A 21,375-nucleotide genomic window follows, 5' to 3' on the forward strand; every position below is an offset into this window, starting at 1 on the left:
TATTGCATGGTCCTCAGACTCAAACCTATGTGGAAACCAACTACTTAAAGAAAATTTGAGTTTTGGACAGAACTAATGTATTGCATGGTCCTCAGACTCAAGCCTATGGGGAAACCAACTACTTAAAGAAAAACTATAAGTTTTGGACAGAACCAAGGTATTGCATGGTCCTCGGACTCAAACCTATGGGGAAACCAACTACTTAAAGAAAATCTGAGTTTTGGACAGAATCAAGGTATTGCATGGTCCTCAGACTCAAACCTATGTGGAAACCAACTACTTAAAGAAAATTTGAGTTTTGGACAGAACTAATGTATTGCATGGTCCTCAGACTCAAGCCTATGGGGAAACCAACTACTTAAAGAAAAACTATAAGTTTTGGACAGAACCAAAGTATTGCATGGTCCTCGGACTCAAACCTATGGGGAAACCAACTACTTAAAGAAAATCTGAGTTTTGGACAGAATCAAGGTATTGCATGGTCCTCGGACTCAAGCCTATGGGGAAACCAACTACTTAAAGAAAATTTAAGTTTTGGACAGAACCAAGGTATTGCATGGTCCTCGGACTCAAGCCTATGGGGAAACCAAATACTTAAAGAAAATCTGAGTTTTGGACAGAATCAAGGTATTGCATGGTCCTCGGACTCAAACCTATGAGGAAACCAACTATTTAAAGAAAATCTAAGTTTTGGACAGAACCAAGGTATTGCATGGTCCTCGGGCTCAGACCTATGAGGAGATTAGTCATTAGAAAATTGATTAAGTCCTAGACAAAATGGAAATCCCGCCCTGTCCTCGGATCCCCAACTCTAAGGAAACTAATGCAAACGAATGTTTAGGCCCGGTATCGTCATACCTCGGTCCTCGGACTGGATGCCAAAAATGGTTAAGGCTATGAATGTTGTCAGGAACGTGGCAAAGTACCCTAGTATTCGGCGACCCTCTCGGATAGTTCATTTTTGGGTTACCCATCCTCGGATGATCACCTCATACGCAATACAGAGCATTCAGCTGTTATTTCGGTTAGTCTTATATGTATAACCTTCTTCAAGTCGGCATTATTGTGCCTGTTAGTCTCAATAAGTTTTAAAATAATAGCTTTTTGTTAATAAGGGTTTCGGCCCTAAGTATCGTTAAAAAAAAAACCGGCACATTCATTCATAAAATAACTATTGCAGAAAAGAAAGAATACGTAGAATAAAATAAAGTCATCTTTTATTAAGATAAAGAAATATTACAGCGTACAATGAGGGGCTTAAGCAAGCCTATACCAGAAGCTAACTACAGAAGCAAAAAGAAAAGCGAAAAGGAAAAAGATACAAGGAAACGATAAATCTTTCAAAATTCTGCTCTATTAGCGACTATGCATGTCAGGATGGCCCCATTGATGGAAGCAGAAGAAGAAGCAGAAGCACCAGGATGTCCCCAGTGATGGAAGAGAAGAAGAAGCGGAGGCAAAATGGGGCACCAGCAAAGGAAGAGAGGAGGAAGCGGGGATGCCTAGTCCCCGTACCAGCTCTGACTCCCATCAGGCAAGTGCCATATTAGCAGCGCTCGAGAGAGAGCGGATGGTACCGACGATGAGAAACCCTAGTGCTGTCGCACCAAAAATCTGATGCGACCAACACCTGCTTCGGATATTAGCTGAAGGAAGAAGAGGCTTTTTCCCCGCCTTATCAAGGGGGAGAAATGTCTTAAGTCTCTGTTTCCCTTGCCCTGACCGGGCCATCTTGAGTCTCGGGGAAACCCAATGCTTCTGGAGAGGGTGTGGTCTCTTTGCCCTCATCTCAGACTTGACCATATCACTCCCTAAGGCTCAGTCACACTAGTAACAGGGGCTATGGGCACAAATGGAAAGTTAGGGATTTGGAAGGCTTAAAGGGTCTGCGAATAAAGAAAATGACCTCCCACTGCACTTCTTATATGGGGATCAAGCCTGGTGGCATTTACTCTGTACAAATCTCTAAGAAAAGCTACAAACGAGATAAGTCCCACCCAACTCCCAACGCCATCTTCAACCGTTGGATTTGCGTCGCCTCGTAAAGGGAACTTATTAAAGATCCGCCTCGTGCGCCGAAACGACAAGAACGCGGCGTGAGTAAAGCTAAGGGAATGTCTCATAACCAGGAGCATATCCCAAGTAAATGAAGAGGCATCGGCATTGATGAAGGACGAGGCTTGGCAAGCCATGACATAAGCCCGACTCCACCAAAACCCTCCTCTCCGTCCGAAAGGCCGGACAGCAGGATTTTGAGGGGCTATTGTGAGGCCAGAGAACTTGTGACCCCGGTCCACTTTACGTTAGGGCCCAAGGCCCGAGCCGAGGAGGGACATTGCTGAGGACATACAGTGAAAGTCCAAATGGCCTAGAGATATAACTAAGGACGATTCTGTCCTCGGCATCCCAAAGCGCTCCTGAAAGAAAGGGCAAATATGGTGTAAGAACAGTTTAAGGAAAAGCTGAACACCTCCGCATTGATGGAGAAAGGACCCCTGAACTATATGGCAACAAAGGACAAAGGAAAGGCTGCCATTACTGCAATTAAATACTCTGCGTCTGACAGAGCAATGCTTTTCAGTTTTTACAACCACCCCCAACCACTTTGGGTATGGGCTGATAGGACAAGTATCAGCCCTAGAAAGCTGAACCTACACGTGGACGTTAGAGGGAGGGTAAAGGCTAGTATAAAAAGAGAAGTAAGCAATCCAAAAAGAAGAGGCTGGGAAAAAAGGCCAAGAACCAGAGCCTCCCAGGCCGTGCCGAGGAGAAAGACTTCTTGGGCAATCATGACTCACCTCTGTGAGTCCACCATGAGCACCATGACTAACCACTGTTCGGTGATCAAGGCCTACCCTTTCAGCCCACTCTCTACAAATTTTATTGTTTGGGCCTTTAACGTACGAACCCAATACTAGTTTGAGATCGTTACAAATTGAGTCCTTACAGACGCAAATTATTAAAATTTATCCAAAAATAGAAGAGATTCTAGTATGCGCATGAGCGCATGCTCAGAGGCTAGTGATAATTGAAAATTATAAATCTTAAAAAAAAAAAAAAAGTCTATGGTCTAGTGGTTAAATAATAGAGTAAAAAAAAAAAAAGTGAGAATGTGGATGAAAAATTTGCCATGGTTTAAAATCATGAGACACAATACTTAAAATAGTTGTGGGAATATCCATTACAAAAAATTGTTGTTCCAATGTCCATTACCAATAATAATAAAAAATTAAAAAAAAATCCAAATACACTCCCCATTTTGATTATAAAAAAGGGAAAATATATTCTATGCAATATATATCTTCCATTCTTCCCATTGTAATTGTGATTTATTTTTAGTTTTTTTTTTCACATTATTTTTCCTAAATAGGAAAAATTTATGAAATTTCACATCATAGTCCTCACACGAAAAATAAACAAAAACAAAACAGAACTTTTTTTTTTTTTTTTTTTGAGAAGACAAAGATGAAGCCACCATAAAGCATTTCTAAATCCATTCATATGGTTATGACGTTATGCATTTGATACATTATATGAACTTACATTAAGAGGATGGGGCATATGAAAGAAAAAGAGAGAAAGGGTAATAGATTTCATCGAAAGTAGTTAGCCTGTGACCACATATTTCATATTTACACAATTTTCTAACTTCCCTTGCCCTTCTTTTATCCCCTAATCCCCTTCCTAATCTCATATTCTTCCTAAAATGGTGATAGAAACAAATACCAATGCCTTGGTGCAAATCAAACTAACTTATGAATTTTGGGCAAATAGTTTTTCCTGCTATCATCATTAAGGGCAGACCTCCTAGCTCCTAAGACAGATAGAAAGAAAAAAAAAAAAATTAGAGAATTCATAGAAATCATGGCATTATCAAAAAATGTCAATTAGATTTCATGGAAAAGTAAAATGTAAAATAATAAGTTCAAAGAATGCTAAAAAATAAATAAATAAATAAAGATTCGTGAAAAGTAAGTCTTCAACCATGAAATTTCTAAAGCATCAACATGTAGAAAAAAAAGTTTACGGTTCCTTAGCATCCAAAGAAACAATTTTTCTTTAATTGAACAATGAACAAAAGAGAGAGTGTTTATTTACTCAATTGGTATCTAATGAAAATTGTCACGCTCACAAATGCGGAATGCCTCTCCCTTGGGCTTGTTCATATAGATTTACTACATCATTGAAAATCCATTCTAAATCAAATTGTATATGAACAACAACTAGTTTTCATTTTCATGTGTATTGCATCATCCTATGAAGCAGGGGGTCCCAATTAAATAAGAAATACCAATCAAATAAACATATAGATTTATGTATTTGAAGTGTTAAATATTAATTATTATAAGATCTGGGAGTGAGAGTTACTTACTGCGTATAATAATAACGGCTGCAGAATTCCCTAAGGAAAGTGGCACCACTGCGTATGTTCCTAAAATAAAAGCTGTCATCAATGTTTAGATAGACCAATATGCCAAAGCATGGGCATATATTGTAATTTTTCAATTAAAGAAAAAGTGCAAGGCTTATTTAACTATAGGGTGAAGAAACTTTCAAAAAAAAAAACTATAGGGTGAAGAACAAATAAGATGCTAAACTTATACGAAAATTTTATCATATGTCATTGTCAGTGTCAACATTTTTGGGAACTTACTTTGACAAATTGTAAACACTTCAATTTTCATTTTCAAAAACAAATTAAGGGAAAAAAAAAAAAAAACCAAAAATGTATTGTTAGCAATATTCATTTAAATGCTACTCTACCTATCTGCCATGGCTACTGCAGTCACGTTGCAGTGATCGGGTTTTGGGGTTGTTTTGTAGTTGTTGTATGGAAGAAGAAGAGTGAGGAGGCAGTTTTGGTGTGTAGTGTGTGCATAGGAAACGGATGAACTGAATGTGGGTTAGTGGGAGGTTTTAGATTTTTGGGATTTGTATGTGTGTTTATCCCGCTGGTTTTTGTTTTTGTTTTTGTTTTTTGTTTTTTGTTTTTTGTTTTTTGTTTTTTTTTGTTTTTTTGTTTTTTGTTTTTTTTTTTTAATTTGCACAAAAGATGGGAGTGTGTTTTTTAAGAATAAGCAAAAAAGAAGTGGACAGATGGGGAATTTTTTTTTAGTTAAACCTATTTAATTGATATGATAGTTCATAATCTATTTTTCTATTAAAAAAAAAAAGACAATAAATGTATAGTTGATTTGAAGAAGTGGGTTAGTGGGAGAGTGTTCCTATTTTTAATGTTTTAGTGCAAGTTAGACATGTATTTTTACTAGACTATCATTTAGTTTTGTCTCTACTTTTTTTTTTTAGAGATTTTCAACCTATAGCGTCCGCTTCTAATGATAGCTTTTTATCATCAGACAAAGACACCAATCAGTTTTTGGTGTAGGCGGGGATTAAACCACAGATCTCTTATACAACTATCAGAGATTTTACCAATTGAGTTAACTCCCACAGTTTTGTCTACTTGAACGTAGGAGTGTAAGGATATTTTTATTTTTTATTTTTTAAAATCCAGTCTAAACAGGGGAAGCCTCTTAAATAGTAGTATAGATACTATTTAGAGAATAAATAGTACATTTTATTTTTTATTTACTTACTTTTTTAAATACACTTTCTAACTTACTATCTCTATGATTTCTCTATTCCATTTAAATATTATTTCTTTATTCTTTCTTTAATATTTCTTTATTCTCCTTTCAATTTTAATTACTTATTCTTTATTTTATTTTTCCCTTATCTCTCCATCATTGCTCATCCTCCTCACTACTACGGCTCAGATGAGTCAAATTTGCTTTGTTGTTGTTGTTGTTGTTTTTTTTTTTTTTTTTTTGGTTCTAATTTGATTAGTTTTAAAATTTTGATTTGAGTTTGTATTTTGATTGTGATTGAGTTTAGATAGAGATGTTTGAGAGAGAGAAAATTCTAGAATGGTTGAGATGTTTGCACTTAGCTGTTGTGAACTTGAGTAAAATTGAATATTTTATTTGGTGGTTTGAATTTTTTATTACAGTTAATTGTTTTGCACATGAACAGTAGGTCATCAGACCAAGAGAGTGACTGTTCATTAGCAAACAATTTTTTGCTAATGAACAATAATTTAAAGAGACTATTGGAGCACCATTTTGTGGGTTTACTCTAAAAAATTGTTTGCTAATGAACAGTGGCTCTCTTGGTCTGATAACCTACTGTTCATTAGCAAAACAATTTATGAGAATAAAAAATTCAACCAATCAATAAAAATATTCAGTTTTTACTTAATATTCACAATTGCTATGAACTCATCCCAAATTCTTTCTCTCTCTCAATCATCTCTAAACTCAAGAGGGAGACACAATCAAAACAAAGAGAAAATACAATCTTTCATATAAAATAAAACTAATCAAACCAGAACAAAAAAAAAAAAAAAAAAAAAAAAAAAAAAAAAAATTGTAGAACACCAATCTGACCAATATGGTGATTAAGCTGCATGTTCTTAGAAGTGGGGAGGAGGACGAGTGGTGATGGAGCGAACCAAGCGGCGTGCATGAATGTGGATTTAAAAGGCCAACTCTCTCTAATCTTTGTTCTCTGTCGGTGATCTATGTGTGTATGAGAGAGAGAATTTGTTTGTGTGAAATAGAGGGAGAGAAATTTGTGTGTGTGTGTGTAAGAGAAAGAGAAAGAGGGAGAATTGAAGATATGTTTTGGAGATCAAGAACTAGAAAAACAAAAAATAAAAAAAGAAAAAGAAAAGTGAAGATAGATATAGGGGTAGGTGTACGCGTGTGGAGGAGAAAAATAAGAGAAAAAAAAAACGTATGGATGAAAAAAAAAATAAAATAAAATAAAGAAAGAAAGGAAAAATAATATAAAGAATAAGAAATCAAAATTGAAAAATGTTACCTCCATATTTTCACAAGAGAAATGATATGTCCAGAATATTTTTACAACAAATCTTAAGTGGTAGGTTGTTACTAGTTATTATTGTTGAGGTAAAAAAGTAATCTTAGTATTGGGTTCAAATTTGAACCAATAACGACTAACCACCTATGATTTGTTGTGAAAATATTGTGAACGTAGCACATCTTTTTTCACAACAATTTTTTAGTGACAATTGTTATTAGTTAATATTGGTGAGTAAAAAATAATTTAAGTGATGGGTTCAAATTAGAACTAGTAACAACTTACCATATAAGATTTTGTTGTGAAAGTATTGCGAAAAAATGTTGTAGAAGCAACACTTCTCTTTAAAAAAAAATATAATTGTTAATGTTGTTTGGAATTTGAAAAATATAGACATTATGAATGAATGAAGAAATATTAAAAAAAGAATAAAGAAATAATGAAGAAATAATATTTTAAAGAAAAAGATAGAGAGTCTATTGGAAAATGTATTTGAAAAAGTGAGTAGGTAAACAGAAATAGTCACTGTTCGTTCTCCAAACTCTACAAAAATCTAGAGAGACTTCTGGAGATGCTCTTAGGGGAGAATCGCCACTCAACGCGATCTTGTTCGGATTGGAAGATTTGCACCCACCATCGATCAAACCAATCGGATGAATTCTAGTTTAGATGGTGTTGGATCAAGTGGGTTTATCGATTTTGGTCGGATATTGTTAAGTGCTGAGTTGATGAGGTGATAATAGCTATATTTCGAGGTTAGCTAAGCCTCCTGGGATGAATGAAAGAATGGAGAAGAAGAATAGAGTAACAGAAGGAGAAATAGAATAACAGAAGAATATTGAGCTGTTCTGTATTGATACCTCTTATGGTTACATCCTCTCATCCTTATACCCCAATTCTCTGTGGTAAGTGACTGCACATGGCTGTGCTTACAGCTGTGTAACTAACTCCTACTCCAGCTGTCCTAGCTGTCACAACTAACTTCACTAACCTTCACACCTGATTCGGGTACAAGCATCCCTCTAGCCTTATTGTAGTTCCTACATACTCACCATTTGCCATTTTAGCTAATTAGGTACCTTAGCAGGCAGCCAAGCACTTAACCAATTAAAATAGCAATTACATTTAGCAATCATCCTAACTAAGACTCCTAACAATACCTCCCTCTTTAAAAGACCTTGCCCACAAGGTGAGGGAACCTCTGCTGCATCACATATAAGCTCTCCCAAGTAGCATCATCAACCCCTTCTCCTTGCCACTGAACTAGGACTTGAGTGATGGTCCTATTTCGAAGCTGGTGTGACTTTTCCTGCAGCACAGCTACAGGCTCTGTGATGACTGCCCCTTCCATATCAGTAGGTGGTAGAGTGGGAATTGAGACCACATGTTGACCCAACTTAGCTTTCAAGCAAGATACATGGAAGGTGGGATGAATTTTAGAATTTGGAGGTAAATCCAATTTATATGACACCTCCCCAACCTTCTGCAAAATCTGGAATGGTCCATAGAACTTAGGAGCTAATTTCTTCAACTGATGGTGCTTAAGGGACTTCTGTTTGTAAGGTTGGAGCCTCAGGAACACCCAATCCCCCACAGAGAAGCTTCTCTCAGTCCTCTGCTTGTCAGAATATAGCTTCATTCTGTTTAGTGCTGCTACTAAATTCTGCCTTAGTAAGGAAGTCAGTTGCTGTCTAGTCCTTAAATGAGCATCCACTCCTTCAATTTTTGTTGTACCAGCAATGTAGTCCATCAATCGTGGAGGAGGGTAGCCATACACTGCTTCAAAGGGAGTGAGCTTGAGTGAGGTGTGGAAGTTGGTATTAAACCAATACTCAGCAAGTGGCAACCACTCCACCCAAGTGGCTGGTCTGTCAGCTGCAAAAGCTCTCAGATAGTGTTCAAGACTCTTGTTCACAACCTCTGTTTGGCCATCTGTCTGGGGATGATATGCTGAGGACATTGCCAATTGAATGCCCTGAAGTTTCATCAGTTCTTGCCAAAAGTGAGAAGTGAAAACAGGGTCCCTGTCACTCACAATTGAAGTAGGCATCCCATGCAGTTTAAACACATGTTGCAGATACAAATTTGCCACTTTAGAAGCAGTGTAGGGATGTGACAAGGCTATGAAGTGAACAAACTTTGTGAACCTGTCTACCACTACCATCACTACTTCCTTCATCTGAGATTTTGGCAAGCCTTCAACAAAATCCATGCTCACAGCCACCCAAGGTCTCTCTGGAATAGGCAAGGGCTGTAGTAGACCTGCTGGATGACATGTTTCATGCTTGAGTCTTTGGCAAGTGTCACACTCCCTAACATATTTCCTCACATCTGACTTCAATCCGGGCCAATAGAAGTCCCTTTGAACCCTGTGCAAGGTTTTAAGGACCCCAGAATGTCCCCCCCATGGCCCATCATGTACTTGCTGCAAAATAGCTGTTTTTAAGGCTTCACATGACCCCACATACATCCTGCCCTTGTACAACAGCAGCCCATTGTGCATACTAAATCCCTTAGGACCCTCCTTACCTGATTGAAAAGCTTCCAAAATACTCTTAACATGGGCATCAGTAGCATAACTGGACTTAAGTTGAGCTAACCAGTCAGGAGTAGGGAAAGAAATCATACACAAAACCCCATTTTGAGATGAGATTTCATCACTAGGGACCTGTCTGGACAAAGCATCAGCTACTACATTTTCTTTTCCCTTCTTATATTCCACAATAAAGGCATACCCTAGCAGCTTGGTGATCCACTTTTGTTGGGCTGGTGTACCAATTTTTTGTTCCAGAATATACTTGAGGCTCTGCTGGTCTGTCCTTACCAGAAAGGAGTTTCCAACCAGGTATGGCCTCCGCCTTTGCACAGCAGTGACCAAGGCTAGCAGTTCCTTTTCATAAGTTGATAAGGCTAAACTCCTGCCTTTAAGAGCCTGGTTGTGAAATGCTATAGCTCTCCCTTCCTGCATTAACACAGCTCCCAATCCAACACCTGAAGCATCACACTCCACCACAAATAGTTTATCAAAGTTTGGAAGAGCTAAGACAGGTGGATTGGACATAGCAGACTTGAGATTTTGGAAGGCCATCTCAGCTTCTTCAGTCCAAGCAAACGAATCTTTTTTCAAAAGGGCTGTCAGTGGTGCTGCAATCTGCCCATACCCTCTCACAAACTTCCTGTAATACCCTGTGAGACCTAGGAACCCCCTCAAGGCCTTAACATCCTTTGGAGTAGGCCATTGTTGCATTGCCATTGTTTTCCTAGGATCTGTCCTTACTCCCTCACCAGAAATCAAGTGGCCCAAGTACTCCACCTCTTCACAAGCAAAGACACACTTGGATTTCTTTGCAAATAACTTCTCCTTGGTTAACACCTCCAATACAGTTTTGAGATGGGAAATATGTTCAACCAGGGACTTGCTGTACACCAGAATGTCATCAAAAAACACAAGAACAAACCTTCTAAGGTAGGGTCGAAACACTTGATTCATTAGGGACTGGAATGTTGAAGGAGCATTAGTGAGTCCAAAGGGCATAACCAGAAATTCATAATGCCCTTCATGAGTCCTAAAGGCTGTCTTAGGAATGTCTTCCTCACTCATCCTAATCTGATGATAGCCCGACCTTAAGTCAAGTTTAGAAAAAATGCAAGCACCATTCAGCTCATCAAGCAATTCATCAATAACAGGTATTGGAAACTTATCCTTAATGGTATTCAAGTTAAGCTGTCTATAATCAATGCACATACGCCAAGAACCATCTGCTTTCCTCACCAACAAAACAGGAGATGAAAAGGGGCTGCAACTATTCCTTATAGAACCAGCATTCAACAATTCCTTAACTATTTTTTCTATCTCATTCTTTTGATAAAAAGGATACCTGTATGGCCTCTGGCAGACTGGTTGAACTCCATCTTTAAGGGTAATATGGTGTTCATGACCCCTGAGAGGAGGCAGACCTACTGGAGTATCAAAAACATGAGAAAAATCTTGCAGTAGATCAGTTACTGCCACAGGTAATGCAGCCTGTTTCTCCAGTGATGAAGTGTTTGAAATATGAACCAACAGACCCTTTTTGATTGGGGTTTTAAGAAATTGATCACCATTAATGAGATGTGAATCAGTTTGCTTCAATCCTTGCAGCTTGATGTTGTGCCCCTGATGACAGAATTCCATAGTTAAGAATTGGAAATTCCATTGAATATCCCCCAATGTAGTTAGCCATTGTGTTCCTAGCACCACATCACAGCCTCTAAGTGGTAACACATGGAATTGAATAGAAAACTCCCTTCCCTGCAAGCAGACTGGTACTTGATCACAAAATCCCTTAGTCCTGATCAAGGCACCATTGGCTACCTTGACCTCCAGTGTCTGTGATTGGTCCACTGCTAATTTCAGTCCAGGGACTAAGGCTGCATCAATGAAGTTGTGGGTGCTGCCTGTGTCAAGCAACACTACCATACTTACTCCATTGATTTTACCCCTAATCCTCATAGTACCAGGCGTGGGGTTGCCAATTAAAGCATATAAGGTTATCTCTACCTCCTCAGGATTGGTATTGGTGTCTTCTTTCTCAGCCCTTGAACTTTCCAGGTCTTCTTCCAACTCAGTAATCTTGACACCCGACTGTGGATCAAGTCCCAAATCAATTCCCTCAAGCAGAAATATCTTGGCACTTTTACATTTATGACCAGGACTCCATTTATCATCACAGTTATAACATAATCCTTTCTTTTTCCTATCTTCCATTTGAGCAGGAGAGATTCTTTTAATTGGAATTCTAGACTTGGCCTCTAAAAATGTGTTGACTCTAGGAGGACCCAAAATAGATGGCTTACCCGATTCTTGTTGGATTCTAGAACTCTTTTTGCAACTGCTCCAATACTCCTCTTGAATCTTAGCCAAACCAAAGGCTGCATTCAATGATGGTGGATTTAACATTCTCACAGGCAAACGGATTTCATCTCTCAAACCACTTAAGAAGCAACTCATCTTGTGTGTTGATGATAAGCCTTTGATTCGATTTGATAAGGCCTCAAATTCAGCTTTGTAAACAGCTACTGATGAAGTCTGTTTCAACCTGGTAAGGGCCTCCATTGGATCATCATATGGTGTTGATCCAAATCTGACATACAAGGCTTGTACCATACCCTCCCAATTACAGAAAATTCCAGCATCCTCTGCATCCTGGTACCACACCAGAGCTTCTTGGTCCATGTGAAATGAAGCCACCAAAAGTTTCTCCATAGCTGGAGTTTGGTAATAGGCAAAATACTGATTAGCTTTATAAACCCAGCTAGCAGGATCATCACCTGAGAAGCGAGGAAAATCAAGCCTAACAGGTTTACCAAGGGTCATTGTTGAAGAATTAGGAATTGTAGATGAAGGTTCCTGTGATCTATTGTCATCCGTGTTTAACTTTTGAAGAATTGAAATAAGATGTTGGTTCATCTCATTCATTGTTCTGGTATGAATCTCCTGAATCTTTTGCATTTCCTGGATGCTTTTGCCATGATGATCAGAAGTAGCTCGAAGAGAAGAAATAGCTTCATTAGTGGCTGCCATGGCAGCTGTTGATCGTGTCTCAGCCATTAGTCACAGAATCTCTGCTCTGATACCAATTGTTAAGTGCTGAGTTGATGAGGTGATAATAGCTATCTTTCGAGGTTAGCTAAGCCTCCTGGGATGAATGAAAGAATGGAGAAGAAGAATAGAGTAACAGAAGGAGAAATAGAATAACAGAAGAATATTGAGCTGTTCTGTATTGATACCTCTTATGGTTACATCCTCTCATCCTTATACCCCAATTCTCTGTGGTAAGTGACTGCACATGGCTGTGCTTACAGCTGTGTAACTAACTCCTACTCCAGCTGTCCTAGCTGTCACAACTAACTTCACTAACCTTCACACCTGATTCGGGTACAAGCATCCCTCTAGCCTTATTGTAGTTCCTACATACTCACCATTTGCCATTTTAGCTAATTAGGTACCTTAGCAGGCAGCCAAGCACTTAACCAATTAAAATAGCAATTACATTTAGCAATCATCCTAACTAAGACTCCTAACAGATATATATATATATATATATATATATATCCGACCAAAATATATGTTGGACAACCCTACTTCTATACTATCAATCTTGATAAAAAGGAAAAGACACTATAGTAAACATTATTTATAGAAACAACTGTCTATTATATTCAGAATGTGTTTGGATACCGCTTATTTTGCTAAAACTGAAAAATTATTGTTGAAAGTATTGTAGATAAAGATAAAAATTAGTTGAAATAGTATAATGGGGCCTATGAATAATGCAAAAAAATGCAATGAGGCCCATGAATAGTAGCAAAAATAAGCTGAATAGTGAAATAACTTTAATTTTTCATTTCAATCCAAATGCACTCTCAATCAATTTACTTTTTTTTTTTTTTTTTTTCCCAGTGAATTCATTTCCCCATTCTCTTATTTGTAATTACAAGAAAACATAATCCATACTAGCATATTTAACATGGTATCAGAGCCACCTTCTTATGGTCATGATTTTCTTACTTTTTTTTAAAAAAAAAAGGTCATACCCAACCTATCAAGATCTAGGTAAGGGTCAAAGAATTCCCCATCTTTTCAGCATAACCCATTTTTAACCTAAACATGAATGGTTCAAACCTGAATTCATCTTGCTTGATTCTTTTGTTGGAAATAAGCCTTTTATTAAATTAAGAAAAAATGAGAGCATATATGAAATTGGGGAATATTGCGAGGGAGATAAGAGAAATGAATCAACAAACTTGCTTAGTTACTGTACTAGTTAGTTTATGAATAATTGTTAAAATAATAATGTGTTTCTATATCCTAATTTTATTATTATTGATGGTATTTATAACATATCACTAATAGGATTATGGTCCAATCTAAAATTGATTGGAGTCAATTTCGTGTTAAAGGCCATTTTTGTTTGACCAAGGGATGCACGTTTCACAGTACACTTTTTAAAAAAAATATTTAAATGAACGCGAGTAATTTTATTTTATTTTTTGTAAATTTTATATTTTATTAAAAAAATGATTTTTAGATTGTTAGATATAAAAAAATTTTATTAGTAATTGGGGGCTCATAAGCCTATATAGTTACAATTGTCTTATATATGTTTATCTTTGAAGGGGCTAAACTTTTGGGGTTCATGGTCCCAGCTGGTTTTCATGTGTTTCCGCAGAGGTAGGATTTGAAACAATATCATGAAGAGAGAGGAGGAAGGGGGCTATCACATGATTCACATCTGTTTATATTTTGCCTTTAGGTCAATCTTCTTGCAATGCATTAAGAAATTATTAGAACAAATCTCTAGATTACAATTACAGTTAATTTTTATTATTAACAATTACAATTAAAGTTTGCCACAATAAACCTGTTTCTATTTTATATTGTTTATAATCCTTATAGATTTAGGACTGTAGTCTTACTCCATAATGTAGCATTTGAAAATTGAAACAAACAATAGCACGGGGAGAGAGAGAGAGGTGTCATCATATTCATCTGTATTTTGCCGGGTCAACCATTCTTGTCGTGCATTATTAAGATATTATTAGAGCAGATCTCTAGATTAAAATTGCAGTTAATGTTTACCACAATAAATATATCTCTATTATATACTTAGGCCTTTAGTATTACCCTAGAATCGAAAGATAATTATATGTTGACCACCCAAAAATATACTACTTACTACTTAGTACTTACAAGTCTTCATAATGAGTATGACATATTTACAAACACAAGATCCGGTTTTGAAGCTGTTCTTGACAATCGAAAAGGGTCAGTGGACTTTTTAATCTCCAACTTGCGAGTTGTTTCTTGTTTGGATAGTCCAAAAATGGAGTGATATCACTCAATTTTTATGATCTATCATCCAAAACTCGTGGGTCCCACAAATGATGTTGTGTTTGGCTTGATTTTGGATATTTGTTTCCGTCACTCAAAAACTCAAAATTTTGAGTTTGGATGATGGAAACTGAAAACACAATTTTGGTGTTTTTAGATTATGGATGACGAGTGATAGTGGCAGAATGGTAAAAAAATCAAATTTGTGGGACCCATTCTTCGGACTTGTCACTGTCAAGTAACAGTGTCATACCACTTTTTTTTTTCTTTTCCTTTTTCTTTCTTCTTCTACTGAGTTCCTCCGGCTTACTCTCTCTTTTTTTTTTTTTTTTTTGTTGCTTTTTCTCTATTTCTTCTTTCTTTCTTCTTCATACCCACTCCACCACCAACAACCTTTTCTTCTTCTTCTTCTTCATTCATTCTTTTTCTTTCTTTCTTTCTTTCTTCATCAAACCCACTCCACCACCAGTGGGTTTTTTTTTTTTTTTTTTTTTCCTTCTCTCTCTCTTCTTCCTGGTTTTGTCTTTCTTTCTTTTCTTCTTTTTCTTTCTTTTTTTCTTCTTCAAACCCACTCACCATGTTCATCCACGCATAAATGTATACCCAGAAACAGAAACCCACTACTCATTTTCGTGATTTTGGTCTTCGATCTAAGGATTCCTAGGTTTCGATTTGGGTTTTCTGTGTTTGTGGGTTTGGGTTGGCAATTTTGGATCACCGATTTGAAGATTTTGTGTTGGTGTGTTGGGCTTTCTATGTTTGTAGTTGTGGTTTGAAGCTTAGGCTGTGATGGAGGTGGGTTTGTGTGGTTGATGGTGGTATTGATGATTGGATATTTTTTCTTTTTGTGGGTGTAGCTGATGGTTGGATTTTCTTTTGGTTGAGATATATTTTTTTCGTTTTGTGGCCGTTGGTGGTGTTGACAGTGGTGGATTCTGAGTTTGCCATTGATGGTGGTGATGGACATAGGAGAATATGAAAGAGGGGAAGAGAAAATGGACGCGGGTAGCAACCATAACCCCTGTGTAGTGTTAGTGGTGTGGGTTCCACCTTTGGCAAAAAGTGGATTTAAAAGTTGAGATATGTGACTGAGTTTTGTAACCAAACAACAATTTTGGAGTTCTTGAGTGATAGTGGGGTTTGGGTTATAAGTGATGAGATTTGAGTTGAGTTATGAGTATTGAGTTATGAAAACTGAGTCATATCTAAACCAAACGGGCCCTAAATGAAACAATATTTTGAGTGGGTCCCACAATTTTTGAGTTTTGAGTTATAAAAACCGAGTTATATAACTCAAAACTCATCAAACCAAACACCCTTGAGAGTTATATTACCACCACACACCCTTGATGCGATGGTCACTCCACAAGTATAAGTGTTTGTGGGGTGTGGGGGGTAAAGGTCGGAGTTCAAGTCTCCAGGAATGAGCTTACACACATATACACTTAAATTAGGTTAGAGTAGAATTCTATCTTGTATCACCAAAAATAGAATCTGCTAATTACTCGATCTATATTTTTTATGTTGTATTTCTCTATTAAGTTTTTTTTTTTTTTTTTTTTTAAAGTTTTTTTTCCATGAATTATCCATTTTATTTATGATTTTTTTAGGCCATCAACTCCTTTACTCACTTAATAATTGATATCCCTTGCTCACCAGTATTTTTTTGACATCGAACGAGGCCTATACTACTACTAATCATAGGCTTCACTTACATATCTTTGAGATTGGCAAAGATAAAATATCCTTAACAGAATCCTTTCCATAAAGTTCAGAAATCATTTCCACTTCCTGTAGTTAGTGTAACTTATTAGTAGCGTCATTACAAAGTTGTGATAGGAAATCAGTTCGGGTGATTTATTCTCCCATTTCCAACTCTTCATATGGCTTGTAAAACTAGCAAGTCTCTCCTTGCAATAATTTTACTCCAATCCTAAGAATTAGTACTCTTGGATTGGCAGGAAAAGATTATGTTTTCCAAAAACTATCAAACTATTTTGCTTCAACGAGTCAAAAATAAAAATAAAAAGTTTGGATTTTAGCATTGTGCCAAAATCATTTGGGAAACAAAGTTTGGTTCATTAATATAAACTTCCCCCCTCAATTATTTTTGCTTACAACAATAGAGAACGAAATTGAATTGAGGTCATTTCCATTCGTAGAGATACTAGAGCCCAAAGCCTAGTAGGTAATGTCATTGAGTAAACAAAACTCTTGATAGCTCATTCATTTTAAGGAAGTCATAAGGTTTCAATAGTTACATTTTCACTTGACCCGTGAATGAATACACAAACCTTCTTCTCATGCTTGTTTGAGTATTAGCAATGAGATTCTTCAATATCTTGCTAAAAGCTAGGTATTTCTATAATTTAAAAAAAAAAAAATTGAAGTTATTGAAAGTGAAGCAATTACTTTCAAAGTTGATGCTTTATCCAGGACAAAATTGGCCTTTGTCCCTTTTTATCAAACAATCCAGCATTTTGCTCCCTTTTCTAAACTAATTAGGGAAATGTCCCTTTTTTGAAACTCAATTTTCTCAAAATCAAGTTAAGCCCTATAGTGGCGTTTTAAGGAGCCTATAGTGACATTTTAAGGACTTATAATAGCGTTTTGGAACTCAAGCGAACTCGAGTTCTTCATGGAGCTTGAGTTCCACAACGCCACTATAGGCTCCTTAAAATGTCACCATAGACTCCTTAAAATGCCACTATAGAGTTCCAGAATTTTTTTTTTTTTTTTTTAAACTTAATTTTGAGAAAATCGAGTTTTAAAAGAGGGGCATTTTCCTAATTAGTTTAGGAAATGAGGTAAAATACTGGATTGTTTGATAGAAAAGGGCAAAGGCCAATTTTGTCCCTTTATCCATGGTACAACTCATGAATGACTCTCCAAATAATAGTTTGGAATCTCTATTCTCTATTTGCAATATCCTATTGATGGAATGTATTTTTTTTAAGGGGTGATCAAGCATATATTCCAGAAAGCTAATAGATGTTCGGATGCTCTTGCCAAACTTGAAACTTCTTATCCAATATACTTTTGTTAATTTTGTTAACACATGGTCCAAAACGAAGAATCTCCCAAGTACACTTCTTCTAATAGACTTATTATTTCTAAGTTTATGCTTATTCTCTTCTTATTTTTATTTTTTGTTTTTTGATGTGAAACTTGTTACTTTAAACCTTCGGTTTTTTCCTATCCAAGTTACATAAAGTAAGAGATACTCAATCATAAGCATCACTGATCCGGCGGCCAAAATTAAGCCTAACCTGGATTCTCAACCGTTAGATTAACATACAAACTCAAAAAATTGTTTGTCGCTTAAGATAAAGTCAAACCAAATCCATCTTGATCTTTTTTTTGAAAGGAAATCCATCTTGATCTTAGTACAGCGTCTTCACTTAATCCCACAGACAAACATCCAAAACCCACCCCCCCACCCCCCAAAAAACGGATTTTATTAAAAAATAACTATAAAACTCAAACTATATTTTTCCTATCCAAGTTATATAAAGTAAGAGATACTCAATCATAAGCATCACTGATCTGGCGGCCAAAATTAAGCCTAACCTGGATTCTCAACCCTTAGATTAACATACAAACTCAAAAATTTGTTTGTCACTTAAGATAAAGTCAAACCAAATCCATCTATCTTAGTACAACGTCTTCACTTAATCCCACAGACAAACATCCAACCCCCCCCCCCAAACGGATTTTATTAAAAATTAACTATAAAACTTAAATTATATTATTAGTTAGGTAAGGTTTGAAACAAATTTCATTTCTAACAAATCGAGTGTAGATACTCGATTTCCAAGTGCAAATTCACTAGGCAAAATCAAATACAGAAAACTCGAATTATTAGAAACCAAATATATTTGAAATATTGCTTAACTAATAATATAGATTGGTTTTATAAAACCCTCTAAACCAAATATTTTTGAAACATTGACTAACTAATAATATTGATTGGATTTATAAAACCCGAGCTCCCTCCACTATAAAAAGTGACCCTTCTTCACGAGCCTCGAATGCTACTCCCAAGAACGACGGCACTCCGTTTAAGCGCCATGTCGTCCGGCGCCAAAATGTTGGCCTCCCCTTCATCATCTTCATCGTCGTTTTTGGCCGTGAGAAACCCTAGCTTCTCGTCGACCTCCACGAGGCTCTTCAATGGAGGAGTTCTTTGCAGCGGGAATAAGAGCCGTGTCTCGTTCTCTTCCGCTACAAGCTTCGCGAACGCCTCGCTTCGGTGCTACGCTTCTTCGGCTGGCTTCGATAGAGTGCAGGTTCAGAATCCTATTGTAGAAATGGACGGTGAGTTTTAGTGGCTCTCTGTTTGGTTGGCGAGAAAATGATGGAAAATGATGTTTTTTTTTTGAAGTATTTGAATCGCATGTTTAAATTGGGAATTTCTTTGTTGTTCTTTTTGTGCTATTAGGTGATGAAATGACGAGGATCATATGGAGAATGATAAAGGACAAAGTATGAATTTTCATTTCTGAGTGAATTCCTTTTTCTTCTTCCTCTAAAAACTGGATTTTTTTTGATTCGTTTTGAGTTGGTTTATTGGGGAATTCTCGTTTTTTGTGATTGCAGCTTATATTTCCATATTTGGATTTGGATATAAAGTATTTTGATTTGGGAATTTTGAATCTTGATGCAACCGATGACAGAGTTACTGTAGAGAGTGCTGAAGCCGCTCTTAAGTAAGTAATTGAGCTGAAAACAACATGTTAAAATGCTTGAGTAATGCTAAATTGATGCAGATTATTTTTGTTTATTGCTTTGATCTTTTGGATCATATGAGAAGGAGATGGACTTAGAAGCCAAGTGTGTATAAAGGTCGTACTCAGAACACAAACCTTTCACTTTTGCAGGGTATGGGATAGGTGATTTGTTGACAGCCATTCCCCGTTAATTTTTTTTGGAGAGGTTTATTACGGACTTAAACTTGCGACACTTTTGGTGCAAGGCACTTGCATTGAGAAAAGGACAACTAGATAGATGATTGGCTAGTGTTAGTATTATGGGTATAAGTTAATTGTACATAAGATGTATATATGATTCTGATATGCCTATACAAGGAAATTGTTAATGCCAGTGAATAGAAAGGCTTCAAGTATAGGAGATTATAGCCTGGTGAAAATTGTAGTGGTGGAGGGAGGATGAGAGGTTTGCTGTGCTTCAATTATAGGATTTTAATGAAATTAGTGTAGAGGGATTTTCATAGTGGTGGAAACAGGATTTTTAAGTGCCATTGGGCTCACACCCTACCCCCTCTCCCTTGTCGCGGGTTCGATCCCGCCTTTTAAGTAGCATGATTTATATTAGGAGCTCATTTTGAATTCTGGAAAGGTTTATGGAATAGTTATCTTGAGGCTCAAATAAAAGCAAAGAAAACTTCAATGCTATTTATTGAAGGAATATTTTACGGTTTCATTGTTTACTATCTAGACATCTAAAGTATTAATGATATTTGAGACCCTGTTCATATATTTTTTTTGGCAAGTGACCCCTTTTTGCAATTCCTTTTAACTATTTATATGCTGCAGGTACAATGTTGCAGTAAAATGTGCCACAATTACGCCTGGTTAGTTATCCTTTCTTTTCTCCTGCCTCTGTTGTTTCTATTATGGTTGGCAGGAAACATTATTTTGTGGACATTTGGACCATTCTATTCCATATAATGATTAATATGGTTACTAAGTACACACAAACTTCTTCTTGTTGCTGCTTAATCATGAGTCATTGATTGTCCTTTGGATAAAGGATAATTTTGCTTTTTGCAATTCATATTTCGCAGATGAGACCAGAGTCAAGGAATTTGGGCTGAAGTCTATGTGGAGGAGTCCCATTGTCACAATCAGAAACATCTTAAATGGTTTGTGTTTGATAAATAATCTCACTCATCAAAAGAAAAAAATGTAAATGATTTTAGTTTGTTATTTATTCGTTTGATATCAGGTATTCTTCACACAAAATTGTGTTCTAACCTGCTTTCCCTTTTTCTCTGGTAGCTAATGGTTTGTGTGCTTGACTTAAATTTTTTGTAAAGACTTCAATTTAAAAGCTGATCTTGATGAGGCATAAGCTGTCATAGTTCATGTGCAGCAATTTTTTGGCAACATGTATTAAAAGTAATTGTTTTTTTTTATATTAAATTAGTTAAGTACAATTCATTTCCTAGTTACTACAGAGTCAAATCAAGTTTTCCTTATTCGCCTAGCACAATTGACTAGTTTGTATCCTTGGGAAAAGGGGGTTAATCAGTTCACAGAAAATGGTTTCCCCATGGGAATGCCAATTAGATGGACTTGCTAGAGCTTGTAGTTGTTCTAGCTTTTAGGCGAGCAGTGAGCTATTGTGAATGATAGGTTATTTAATAGAAAACCATCAACTTAGCCACCTGAAAGATATTAATTGGTTTTGGGGGGGTGGGGGTTATCTACGTGAGTTGTTGGAGTGAAGACTGGAATTAGGTCTTCTGTACAACTCTTGATTAGATCTTACCAGCCACTTAGTAGAATTTTTTGTTATTAAATTGGAGTATGTTTGGTTCATTAATTTAAACTTCCTCAATCCCTAGACCCCTTTCAATTTTTCTTGCTTACAACAAT

At 36.6% G+C, this 21,375-nt stretch overlaps 2 protein-coding genes across 11 annotated transcripts in view; one reads left to right on the top strand and one right to left on the bottom strand.

Annotated features, from left to right (window-relative positions):
* The window catches only part of LOC126714834 (isocitrate dehydrogenase [NADP], chloroplastic/mitochondrial), a 148,229-nt gene that overhangs the window by 50,023 nt on the left and 76,831 nt on the right, over window positions 1-21,375 (top strand). The window contains exons 1-5 of one of the 8 annotated variants that reach the window (XM_050415225.1): window positions 18,811-19,072; window positions 19,197-19,240; window positions 19,355-19,464; window positions 20,311-20,348; window positions 20,562-20,639. In XM_050415225.1, the coding sequence (XP_050271182.1) occupies window positions 18,826-19,072; window positions 19,197-19,240; window positions 19,355-19,464; window positions 20,311-20,348; window positions 20,562-20,639 (517 nt within the window). In that variant the 5' untranslated portion in view covers window positions 18,811-18,825. Of the gene's footprint in view, window positions 1-18,739; window positions 18,763-18,810; window positions 19,073-19,196; window positions 19,241-19,354; window positions 19,465-20,310; window positions 20,349-20,561; window positions 20,640-21,375 lie in introns of those variants that run through there. The other 7 variants (XM_050415224.1, XM_050415223.1, XM_050415227.1 and 4 more) reach the window with 7 other exon arrangements.
* LOC126714833 (uncharacterized) overlaps window positions 1-21,375 on the bottom strand; it is a 123,636-nt gene that overhangs the window by 46,125 nt on the left and 56,136 nt on the right. The gene's annotated exons all lie outside the window — the stretch shown is intronic.

This window comes from Quercus robur, chromosome 2 (genome assembly GCF_932294415.1).
Source record: "Quercus robur chromosome 2, dhQueRobu3.1, whole genome shotgun sequence".
NCBI classification, from domain to species: domain Eukaryota; kingdom Viridiplantae; phylum Streptophyta; class Magnoliopsida; order Fagales; family Fagaceae; genus Quercus; species Quercus robur.